Source organism: Leopardus geoffroyi, chromosome C2 (assembly GCF_018350155.1).
Source record: "Leopardus geoffroyi isolate Oge1 chromosome C2, O.geoffroyi_Oge1_pat1.0, whole genome shotgun sequence".
Classification (NCBI taxonomy): Eukaryota; Metazoa; Chordata; class Mammalia; order Carnivora; family Felidae; genus Leopardus; species Leopardus geoffroyi.
In genome coordinates, this window is record NC_059333.1 from 48,697,342 (window position 1) to 48,710,162 (window position 12,821).

At 36.9% G+C, this 12,821-nt stretch overlaps 1 protein-coding gene across 50 annotated transcripts in view; it reads right to left on the minus strand.

Annotated features, from left to right (window-relative positions):
- LOC123610790 (ABI family member 3 binding protein) overlaps positions 1 to 12,821 on the minus strand; it is a 265,188-nt gene that overhangs the window by 114,869 nt on the left and 137,498 nt on the right. For 45 of the 50 annotated variants that reach the window (XM_045501843.1, XM_045501842.1, XM_045501847.1 and 42 more), the window contains 6 exons: positions 9,186 to 9,251; positions 7,978 to 8,052; positions 7,351 to 7,425; positions 6,402 to 6,476; positions 5,444 to 5,515; positions 4,563 to 4,637 (listed from right to left, as the gene is read on the minus strand). In XM_045501843.1, the coding sequence (XP_045357799.1) occupies positions 4,563 to 4,637; positions 5,444 to 5,515; positions 6,402 to 6,476; positions 7,351 to 7,425; positions 7,978 to 8,052; positions 9,186 to 9,251 (438 nt within the window). The remainder of the gene's footprint in view (positions 1 to 4,562; positions 4,638 to 5,443; positions 5,516 to 6,401; positions 6,477 to 7,350; positions 7,426 to 7,977; positions 8,053 to 9,185; positions 9,252 to 12,821) is intronic. The other 5 variants (XM_045501829.1, XM_045501827.1, XM_045501817.1 and 2 more) reach the window with 2 other exon arrangements.

Consider the following 12,821-nt stretch of genomic DNA (forward strand, 5'->3'; position numbering starts at 1 on the left):
ACCACCCAATATTCTGAAGATTGCTCCTAGTACCTGGGGACATACGGCTTTAAGGGGAGGTCAGGGTAGCCTCTCTGAGGTTTGTCAGAGTGTCTTGTCATCTGCCATTTTGTTTTCATACAGGATAGTCAGTTTCATCCAAGGAAGTGGGAAGAGGCAAAAGACCCATGGACCTTTAACCAGGTCTGAGCTCTTAGTTTTGGATTTCTCAGGTTTACTGGATCTGACACTCTTTTAAAAAAAATAGGAATTGAATGTATGGTCTAAAAAGGGCCACAAGTATTCATATGATGTTCCTTTTATTTGGTAGCATCTATTGCTGGTGAACAAATTGGTTTACATATGAAATTTAGTCTATTTTGTTTAGCAAATCAAAGAAGCCAAAAAGTAATCTTGGATTTTATCAGATACTGAACCAATTAGATAAAAATATTGTTTAAGTATTCTGAAAGATAACAAACCTTGCAATGTGTTTCAAACTGGCACTATGTAAATGATACTTCATGCTGAATACAGTTTGGTTACAATATCTGGACTTATAAAAAGACGATACGATAGATTTCTTATTCTACAGAACAAAAGGAATTCTTTTCTTTCAGGAAGAAAATTAAAAAAGGAACCCAATTTTTGAAGCAGAAGAAAAAGTGAAGATTCTTTGCCTTTTTTTCTTATAATGTTTTTTTTTGTTTTAATCTTTGTTTATTTTTGAGAGTCGGGAGTGGGAAGGTGGAACAGAAAGAGAGGGAGACACAGAATCTGAAGAAGGCTCCAGGCTTTGAGTTGTCAGCACAGAACCCAACACGGGGCTTGAACCTGTGAACCACAAGATCATGACCTGAGCCAAAGTTGGATGCTTAATCGACTGAGCCATTCAGAGGCCCCTCTTTCCTTTTTTACAGAAATCAATTAATTAATATGACACCCACCAACTAGCTTAAGAGGACATAAATAACTTTGTTACTTGTATTTCTTATGCTACATTTACCAGGAGTTCTCTGTGATGTTTCTGGACTAAAGGCTGTGAAAAGTTTTGGGGAAATAAGTAGAGACTCGTTAGCATACAAAAAAAGAAAATGTAACAACAAATATCACGGGTAGAGAATTTTCATTTATTCTGAAAGCAATGAATAGCACAAGGTATTACTGAAAGGCGGCATCATTCATTAGCATGACTGTGGCCAAATTTTTTGATTTCTCAAGAACTTGTCCAGAAATAGATTACAACAGATAAATGGCAAAGCCAAAGTGATGTATGAGATTGAAGTACACATAGTAAGGCAAAAATTGTGTGTGTGTGTGTGTGTGTGTGTGTGTGTGTGTTGTGTATGTGTATGTAAGAGAGAAAAAGAGAGGGTAGAGGCAGACTGGATGTCTCAGATTCTACAGGACAAAGGGTAAATAGTAAATGTCAATACATTAAATATAATAACTATCCAAACAAATCCATGTCTGAAAATAGCAAACAAAAACTCTTCTGAAATTTTGAGGCTGTGATTCGTGTTCTAATTTCTACACGGTTGCCTTCTAAAACTTAGAAAAAGTAAGATTTGCTACTTGTAGCATTTTTAGAATTTACAAAGATTAAAGAATGTGGTCTTACAAATTTTATAAAGAAAAATCTCTATTTTTTTAGTTCCTGACTGAAACTGAGACCAAATAGGTATGGAGCCCCATCAATTAAGCTTCCAATTCACCTGCACACAGAGATATTAAAGTCAGGGTTTATCAGAAGCAAATATATCTTCTTGGGGAGTCTGGGTGGATCAGTTGGTTAAGTGTCTGACTTCAGCTCAGGTCATGATCTCCTGGTTCGTGACTTTGAGCCCTGCCTCAAGGTCTGTGATGACAGCTCAGAGCCTGGGGCCTGCTTCACTTCTATGTCTCCCTCTCTCTGCGCCCCCCCCCCCCCCCCGCCCTCACACTGGGTCTCTTTCTCTCTCAAAAATAAACATTGAAAACATTTTTTTAAAAAAGTAAATATATCTTCTGACAAAATTTCCTCTACTTTATAATTTTAAGGTATAATGATAAAGGTTTAAAAATGTTAAGTGGCATGCAAATAACTACACCAGTCACCTCAGCACAAAAGAAAGATACAATGGCTCATGATTTGTAATGAGCAATAAGAAAAATTTACAATTCTATCTACCATGTCAGAGAATCGTGTTAAAAAATACCTGTAATTGAAGGTTTCTCCTTTTTTTTTTTCCAGTCCATTAAAAGCTTGAATAGCCGAAGGCCATTACAATCTTAAAGATTAATTATGAAGGATGAAATTCTTATTGGTTGAGGCAGACACGTTGGGACATGGTAGATGGTGCGATTTTCAAGAAAGCACTGGATTATGCTTACAAAATAAGCCAAACCCAATGTGGGTTTTTACTCGTTAGTTTAACCACAAAGGAAAACCAGAGGAAAGGCAACTTGCATGGAAAGTGAAATGGAAAAATAGCAGAGTGTGAGGAGAGCGGTGGGAAAGGCAATGAATCACTCAAATAAGAAAAGCTTTTGGTGGTTGATTTGCTCTCCTGAACCTTGGCTAGAAACAGAAATCTTCCGCAAAGCTATAATGGTGGCCTGCCCTAAAATAAATATATTTTAAAAAGCTAAAACCCAAGCAATGGTTTGCAGAGATCCTGTTGTTACTCTGTGTTGCCTCAGACCACCGGAGGTCAATTTGAGTTTGTGTAACTTTAGGTGCAGATTCTGAAGTGGTTATATTTGATGCCGGGGGAAAAGCGTGATATTCTTGGGTGATTAGAAGGTACACACCAGAGGAATAGAGACTCATTAGCTTCCAAATAATTGGCCACATTTTAAAAGGAAATGTCAAATTAACAAGTCTCTTTGCTCAAGTAGCTTAAATGGATAGGAACACATCCTCGCCCCTTATTTGTATTAATGAATTTCTACTAAACCTTTCTTTAGAAAGGACTGAACTTAATAATGTAACTAATCATGTATAAACCGTTAAGATCAAATGCAGACTTTTTTGCTTTTTTCAACTTTTATCTTATACTAACAGGAATAATTAGATCAGACAGACATGTATTTAAATTTAGTGGTCCAAACATCCAATAGTATTTCTCAATCCACTTAGTAATAGCTCCCTTTCAAAACACAACAAAACAGTTTTTATCTTATCCCAAAGCTCTGTAGGCATGATTTTTAAATAAATGTACATTAAATCCTTCTGTCATATAGCTATTGGAGTTCATTGATTTAAACTGTTAGGGCTCTTGCGGCACCTGGGTGGCTAGTCAGCTGAGTGTCTGACCTTGGCTCACGTCCTCATCTCACAGTTTGTGAGTTCAAGCCCTGCATGGGACTTGCTTCTATCAGCATAGAGCCCACATGGAATCCTCTATGCCACCCCCTCTCTGCCCCTCCCCTGCTTGCACTCTCTCTCCCTCAAAAATAAATAAAACATTAAAAAATAAACTGTTAGGGGCCTTCAGTTTCATTAGCTATGTGCTTCTTTCTCCAAGTAACCTCTCGGAGTAAGAGTACTTCCATTTCTCCAACATGGAGACCTCACCCATGGTCACAGTGCCAACTACACATCCCTTTGACTAATCCCTCATTTCCTTTGGTCTGACACCTACACCTGGAAATCTCACTGCCTCTTTGAAGGGAGTCATAACAATTCCTTTTCTGAGCAGTTACATTTTTCTTCCTTACACATTTCACGGCAAAAAAAAAAAAAAAATCATGCCTGCTTAAATAGAAAATCTCTGGTTCAATCATTGTTTACTTTGTAAACATGCACTAATGAAAAATCCATTGAATAGGACAGTGAGAAATATATTCTTCCAGAAGCTAAGAGTTTAAAATTTGGATGAAAATGGTGAATAGCAACAAAATTCCTATATATAAAGGGATACTCATAAGTCAACATTTAAACTTCTGTATAGATTCTGGATAGATAGAATAAAATGCAGATTTGGTCATTCAATATGTCCTGCAATCTATATGCAGAGAATTGTCTCTGTTTTTAATTACATATACAGAATAACCCCTCCCTGCAAAAGAGCCTTCTTTTCTTCAGCAAACCATCATTGTTATATCCTGAGGAGTAAACAAATGTCAGTGTTCAGATATAAGCTTCAACTCAGAAAGAAGTAATGGAGCATTAGGAAAATACTACCCTTTCTGATTTTGCAGCTGGAGAACTGAGAAGCTCTAAAACAAGGGCAGAGTTTTAAGGGGAGGGAAACACTTCTCCCTTTTTAGGCTGAAAGGCTGTTTAGTGTGATCAGAATTCCAGTCAACTGTGGTACTGGAAACTATTTCGTTGTCTTAGACAAGGGAGTCCTCAATCACTCACATCACTGTATTTCTGTATTTTCTCTGGGTTGGTCATCCACCCAACAGCTCAGACTGAGGCTGCCATAATATCAGAAGGGCTGGTTATAATGAGATCATTTCATTGCATTTTTGTACTTTTCATGGAAAAATTGCATCAAATAGCAAAATACAAATCAGAAGTTCTTACTCCAAAGAGTGGCATAAAATAAATTTTCAACCCTACTTTTGGAAAAAAAAAAATTCAGGGTAATTACCAGGTTTGGTGTCTATCGCTTCTGGGATGAGAGGAATTTTAGGTTTCAAAGAGATAAATTGTGTTTTACTGGGAGCTGGAAAAGTAAAGAAAATAATCAACAAATCAATATTTAGGCATTTCAGTGTCTAAAGCCACAAAAGAAAAAGCTATGTTTTAAGTGGAATGAACTCTTCATCTTGGAAGGTTTTGCAAGTGTTCCACTGAAAGAATATTTTACAGAACAACACTGAATGAATAAAGTGATAAATTTTCATCTGGTTTGAAAAAAACATTTCAGGACATATTTGAACTAACAGAAATGGAATTGCTACAAATAGCAACAATAACTACACAAAGAACATTATTTTAATCCATTATCTTTGAAAAAAATCTATGGAATCATTTTGCCCCCTTACTTCACATTTCTCAGCCACATACAAGTCTTTAAGCACCAGAAAGAAGGCATGTTTAAGATTAATAATCACTGATAGATATAATGCATGATCTACTATACAAAGAAATTCTACTAACATCGTAATAGAACATGGTTCTTCCAAATGAAGTCTGAAGTTGAACTTGAGGATCTTACTCAGAAAAATGGAGAACTGTGTTTAGGACTCTACTTCAAATGCAATGACTTATGGAAGGTGATGAAGCAGCCGTGTTTTCCAGCTTTCCAAGGTACAGGATGATGTCTGAATGCTGATTTCAGGTACATTAACTATGGGACCAATTACCCAAAACCATGAAAGTCACAGGGCTGCTGTACTCTATGAAATCATCACAATTGTCAAAATTATCCAACTAGCACAGTGACTGAGACATTACACAAAAGCTAAGGTACTGGATTTTCATGGTAAAATTAATTAACACATCTAACTACTAAGGACATGTCATTACCCAGTGTTGTCCATGTAGGTTCAGGGCTTTTAGGAATTTTAGATGTAATTGTTCCAGGACTTGTGGTTCTTTCTGGTGATGGAAAGGAAATAAAAATATTAAGATATCCTACAGACAATAAAAAGATAATCGCTCGAAGAATAACTGAATGGCCCTTTCAAATCCTGCCATATTTAATTGTCAGTGTTTACAAAGGCAGTGAATACAGGTTTTGGGAAATAATTTCTAAGTTCAGTCATAATAGCAAAGGCGATAAAAAAACCGTATTTATACTGTCATGGAATAAGCAAAACCTGATTTGTTGGGCATGATTCTGAGTGTATTATTTGACAGTGAAAAATAGTACCTCCTGATAAGCTACCTCTACCATGCAAATTTGGTGTTGGGATGTGTTCCCTCCTCCTTCTCCTCTGTCTAAACCCTACACATATTTTGAAGCTTACATCCTCAACTCTTTTTCTGAGCTTCTGCACAAGTATTATAGTCTCACAAGCAGCTCTCTCATTCTCTGCTGTAGCATCTTTTTGAGATTATAAGCATTTGGAGAGTCAGAGTCATGGTCTCTCCTCTCAGCCACTGCCCTAGCTCAGTTGAAAACATAGTAGGCTCCCCAAACACCAACTGCTAGCCTAATAAACACCTAAATATACATGCATACCAAGGAAATGAATCACACTAACTATCTTACTTCCTAACACTAACAAGACATTAGGACTTGTTTCTGGGTTTATACCGAAACTCACAAGCAAGAAGATCACGGACTTAATTTTCAATGAAGTCTTATTGAAAAATTGTTTGATTTTTGTCATTTTGCATTAATTCATCTTTAGCTAATTTCAAATTTTGTGAAGAAACTTTGACCTGTAGAATCACATAGCTTCTTTTTATGAAAAAGAAAATAGAGACATTATGTATTTGGAATTAAGTATCCTGAGAAGTTAAAGAGACCATTATTTACCAGGTTTGGTTCTTGGTTTTTTGGGCCTGACGCGTCGTTTAGGTGTAGAAGGGATAGATGTAGTTTGCTGGGTAGCTGAAAGAAGATTTAATATAGCTTTGATAAATAATATTGCACAGAGGCCAATCAGGTCACAGTTGTAAACTCCTTGAGTACAAGAACTGCTTTTTATTTCTTTGTATGCCCAGAATGCCAGGCACTGTGCTTTATACCCAGAAGGTTCTCAATAAATGTGCTGATTGGGCCAAAATGAATTAAGTGTCTATATGAACACTGAAGGTATATTGTTGAGTTAAATGTACTGGGAGGTAAGCACTCTTGAGGGATTCAAGAACACAAGGTACAGTTAAGAACTCAAAAGATAATTTACCAAACAACAGAGGACAAACACAAAATATTTGGGAGTTAGAGAATGGAATTTCAGAACTTCTTTAATTCTGTAGCTCATTACTAACCTCACCAGGAGTTAATGAATTACATCATTCTAATAACTTTTAGACCATTATAGAATGTAGGCTGTGTTATCTTTCTTACCCATCTTTTCTTATCATTTCCAGGGATATAGAACCTACTCGGTGCTCTTTATATTTAGACTACTTTGAGAAAAATATTCTGACCAAGTGCTATCTAATCATGCTGAATAGAAGGGAATGTATTTTAGAATAACTATGGTCTGTAATTCCACTTCTGTTTTCTGGTTGGCAGAATTGAAAGGATTATAGAAGGGAAATAATTCTTCAAATATATGGACACCAAGATTATGGAGATTCTTTGAGGATTCTCACACGGCAAAGTATGATAGATAACCTAGTTCTTGGAAGAATTTCATGGTATAGAATAAAGGGAAATATTTACTACTGAAAATATTCTCGAAATCCAACGTAACAGAATCTTTTTGGTCATTTTATCTGTTCTTTCAAAGTATACAAATAAAAACCTCATTAGTTACCAGGTGTTGTAGGTGGCATTTCAGGACTAGTAAAGATTTCCAGTTTTTGAGGAACAAATGGTGTTTCACTTGGAGCTGAAAATACAAACACCCCACCCACCAAGTCATTCCAGTTAAAAAGAGGTATTTTAAGGATTTTAACATGCTTTTTAGATGGTGTTACCAAGCACATGCTACAAGTCCATGATTAAGAATGAAAAATGCATATAGTGTTGAAAGCTGGTGGATGAAATAATGATTTAAAGAAAAGGTCAGAATGATGATCGTTCAGCAGTTCACTCCAGGCAGACTCAACACATGGAAGAGAGGTGATACAGGCCATAAACACATGAGATGGGATGATATGGATGATGAAGAGTCCATGCAGTTTTCAAAGCTTTTCATTCCTTTAAGGATGGAAAAAATAATCATCTATTAGAGTTCAAAAAGAGAGAGAAAGAGAGGGTGCACACACCCAAAATGGAACATAAGATGACTGCATTACAGGAAAAAATATATATATTCAGAAATAGGAATGAAATAAATGATTAAATGTGATGGAATGAAATGGTCATTTGGAAGAATGGCATTCACATGGATTTTCTCTTGATGGAAAACAAAGTAGGATTTTTCTGTTAAAAACATTACCCAGTGTTGCCCTTGGCTGTTCAAGAGTTCTAGAAGTTTTAGGTGGGACAGAATCCAGAAATGGATCACTTGTTTCTGTTGGAATAAATGTCAACATTTATAAAAGCAGAAGGTCCCAAGAATAAAATACAAATTCATGAGTAATAAATTATTCCTCATATGGGGAAAAGTATCATGAACACTTGAACGACTGCTGACCAACATTTTAAAACTAGTGATTCATTAGGAGCTGAAGATGAACTCACTTTTAAAAACATATACTTTAAACATTAGAAACCATTATAAAAACGTTTCATGTATTCAACTTGTCTTCAGTTGGCTTTTCTGGTTTCTCACCTTTGTTTAACTACTAAGTGAACACACTCAACACTCTATTCCATTTTTTCTCTTATTTTCTGCTATTTAAAATTATTTGCTTTTATCATGGCACAAATAATGTGGATATCAGGTGAAATATACAAAAATATCAGACATATATCTATGTCTAGCAGAGACCACTCATATTGACTTGGAATCTCTCATAGTACCTAGTTTAGTAGGTGCTTAATAAACAGTTGCTAAAATGAATTATTAGATTGAGTTACATTCACTGTATGTGGATCAGTAGGAGAATGCCAAAGATCAGATCCAACTGAACTTCTATAGACCAAGGAACGACATGATTGCTCTAGTGCACGATTTCTCAGCTCATCACTATTGCCTTTTAAGGCTGCATAATTCTTTGTTGTTGGGGGGAGGGGGGCTGTCCTGTACATTGCAGGGTTTGGTAGTATCCCTGGCCTCTATCCACCAGAAGTCAGTGCCACCTTCCCCAGTTGTGACAATCAACAATGTCTCTAGTCGTTGCCAAATGCCTCTGGGGGGAGAAGACAGAAACATCATCCCCATCTGAGAACCACTGCTCTATGGAAAAGTCCCTAAGAATCTATAAAACCTTTTTAGAGTGATTCTGTTAATACATTACTCTGGGTCAGTGGCAACCAAATTTATCTGCATCTCCCACGTGTGGCAGAGCTTATTACTGACAAAGAAGTAATCGCTCAACAGAGAAATGGGTAGAATCCATCTCACTGACACAGACTGCCACTCCTGTCCTGCAGAACCCTGAAGAGTATGCTTTTTCACTCTGCGCAAGTTAAAGCAAGAACGAGGCGTAGTGTTGTCAGAACATTTGGCTTCCAAAGAAAGAATTGAGAGGCGGGGTATACCTGTATGGGGTTCTGATATGTCAGGCTCATCTGATGTTGTAGGGCTTGAGAAAACATCATAAGTTGCTTTTAAAAGAAAAGGTAAAACAAAAGAGAAGATGTTACTTTTGATTAATTTTAAAAAATTTCATGACACAGTTTAATGCTGGGTAAAACAGTTTTATGTAAGTGCTAGTGCGTTTAGGCTCTGGGCTGTTGGTCTTGTCACTAAATGTGTAAGCAATCACTAAGACTTGCCTCTAGGCTTTCCCCAAACTAAAGGCTTTTGTACAGTGAGCCCTGGCACTGGCCTCGCGGGTGATGTGCACATAGTGCTATATATTTACAATGAAGTGGTGCCAGCTCTAAATCAAAGAGCTTCAAAGAGTATAAACATAAATGAGTCAGAAGCAATTTGAGGAGAGATTTCCAAAGAAGGAAACAACAGTCACATTGAAGCTATTTGCACCAAATAGCTTAGTCTTCCTACTTAGTAAAAGTTACCATCATGGTATCTTATGTTTGGACAGCACTTTCCAGTTTGCATGGCACTTTCTCACATATCAGCTTATTTAACCCTCTCAACATCCCTGAGAAACATGTGAGGTAGACATTATACCCATTTTCTAGATAATGGGGTGTTAATTCCATTTTCTACATGATGAAGTTGAGATTCGCAGCCGTGAAGACATCTGCCAGTGGTCCCACACAGGCTTTGTCAAGTTCAGTGTATTTGTCATCCCATTAACAGGGCCAAGAAGAGCTGAGTTAAGACCAGTATTCTCTTCTTGCACCACACCTCCTGCCACTTTACCTAGAGGCAACTTTCTTTCTATATTCCTAGTGGAGCCATGAGCCCTTCTACAATCTAGGTGGATTTCAGAATAAATTTAATATTCTACATAAACCAAGGAAAGCAGGGTGACCTTGAAAAACAAGGTTGATCTTAATACAGGGATAAATTTCATGTTCACGTAAGAGTTGAATCTGCAAGCAAAAAGAGCATCAAAATAAAAATTAAAGATGTTCTCTTTTTCTGCACAAAGAGCTGTCAGTATGGTAATGGGAGGTGAAGAGAAAGCATTAATTGTCATGAGATACATGTTACTTTCCTGACCCATTCAAAATGGCTCTACAGAAATAAACTAAAAAGGAATTCATAGGAAAATTTACTCAGCAAGGTTACTTGTCAGTCAGCGACCATGTCATGACTTTGAACCAGTGCTAGTTGAAGGTGTAAGAAAGATAATATCAGACTGTGTGATACACCCAGATATGCACAGAGGGCAGTTTATATTGCACCACATACTGAAGAAGCGGGAAATAGAATTCTCTTTGTGAAGGCCAATCTACTACTTTGCAAAATCTTCAAAAACAGAAAGAACATTCTGAGTCATGCACATGTTCTAAGAGCCAATGCTTTAAATTGCAATGCAAGGTTTTCTTTAGCCTAGCTACAATTTTAAAGAGTCAGATAAGAATGACAAACCTTTTGAAGGACAAAAATGCTGGTGGTTGCTGATCTTGCTTGCTTCAAGCCAATTTCAAGTCATGGATATACCCAAGTCAGCTCTATGTATTACCAAACAAGTTAGGAAAACTTTCCCAACTTCTATTTAAACTTCTTATACTAGAAGTTATGAATAAGTATCTTTACTTTTAATTATATTGCTGCTAACTTTTGAAAAACGCTACAACTGTCTTTTTGTTACCTTAAGTCATACACATCCCTTCTATCTAGTAACACTGAACCAGCTTTCTTATATTCTGTACTTTTTGTCCCAAGAGTACCCCCTTTCTATTTCTTTTCTATATTGATAATTCCTTTCTATTTGCCTGGTTGCAAGCCAGGCTGCCATCTTCCCTCAAGAGCAGAACAGAAAGAACATTCTGAGTCATGCACATGTTCTAAGAGCCAAAGTCGGATGCTTAACCAATTGAGCCACCTATGTGCCCCAGTTGTACATTTTTTAAAAATGATTTTAAAAAACTAATCAGATGTAAATCCCATCATAAAAATGCTCTGATATTGCTCTGGAAACGTGATAGCACACAGATAAGGCATTTCCACTTATTAAGAACTTATCAATTTATTCCATTCAAATTCCATGAATGTTAGTACCTATGTGAAAGGCTTTCCTTTTTCATCAAATTCTAGGTGAAAGGCATCATTAGGACAGAAATTGAGTCAGTCATGTTCATGATGCACTCCAAAGTTTATTTTACCCCAGAGCCTGGTACATGGTGTAGACTAAATAAAATTAATAGGAGTAATTATTCTATTAATTAGTAGAATTAATAGAGTTAACCTGAAAAATGGCCATTACAATGAACAAATAACAGTTTGACAGCTGAGTGGTTCATGCTTTTAGTAAGGACAAATGAAAATAAATGAATAGGCCCCTTTAATTATTTTATGATACACATACTTGTGCACACAGATCTCTTCCTCTACTACACAATTAATTACCTGCCATATGCTTATGTGGCCATACCCTGCCATGGAAATAGAATCCTAAAAACATATGAAGAAACAACGGGAAGATACAATAGGACTTATCAATAAACAGTGGGATGAGAAAAGCATTTATGAACACCACACACACAGTTCTCAGTACCATTTAAATAAATACATCGTGCTTTCCTTAGTTGATGGAAAAATAAAGTATCTTTCTGTTTGGACTTGAAATTTGTGAAAATAGTGCGTACAAGAAAATGCTCATGAAGCAAAACCAAAGGCTGAGGCTGTAAATCTCTAAGAGGCCACAGTGAATCTGTAAACCATCTGCTACACGTGAATCCTATTTTCCTGCTCTCTAAGCATCAACACTACCACTCATCTCCACTTTTTTCTCCTCTCTAGGGCTTAATCCAGTTGGGTGGGCCAGATCTGTAATCATCAACAACTCACAGGGAGGCAGTAATGTCCAAATGTAGATAGAGTTCAATCTCTTTTCAACCACTCTGAGCAAACCACAATTTTCCAACCAGTATACCACTCCCCATGTGTGATCATTCAGTGTTCAGGTCTTTAAATGATTTATAGATCTTAAGTGCATATAGTAATTTCCTGAAGTTCTACAAAGTACTGAAAATAGTAAGTGATGAACTCCTAAAGGCAGCTCTCAAAGTAGATTCTAATGAAAAGACTGAGGCTGATCATTCTCAGTTCTGACTCTGTTGTCAAGGGAGAGCTTCTAAGGATAACTGTTTGTTGTTCAAGGGGAAGGAATTATGCCAGAAGATGGAGTCGTCTTAATAGTAAGTCACAGTACATTTGGAGGGAAAAATCAGTTAGTCTGGGTACACTGAGGAAAGAACAGTCAGGAGAGTTTTCTAAAAATGAAAATGAACATGTCAGATCATCTTGGGTTGTATAAAGAAACCATTATCTTTGTCTGAATTGAGCTTTAAACTTTCTTGGTACTAGGGCACCTGGGTGGCCCAGTCGGTTAAGCAACCAACTCTTGGTTTCTGCTCCGGTCATGATCTCACCATTCCTGGGTTCGAGCCCCACAATAGGCTTTGTGCTGACAGCACAGAGCCTGCTTGGGATTCTCTCCCTCTCTCTCTCTGTCCCTCCCCTGCTTGCTTGGGTATGCATGTTCTCGTTCTCTCTCTCTGAAAATAAAACAAACAAACTTTAAATCTTTCCTG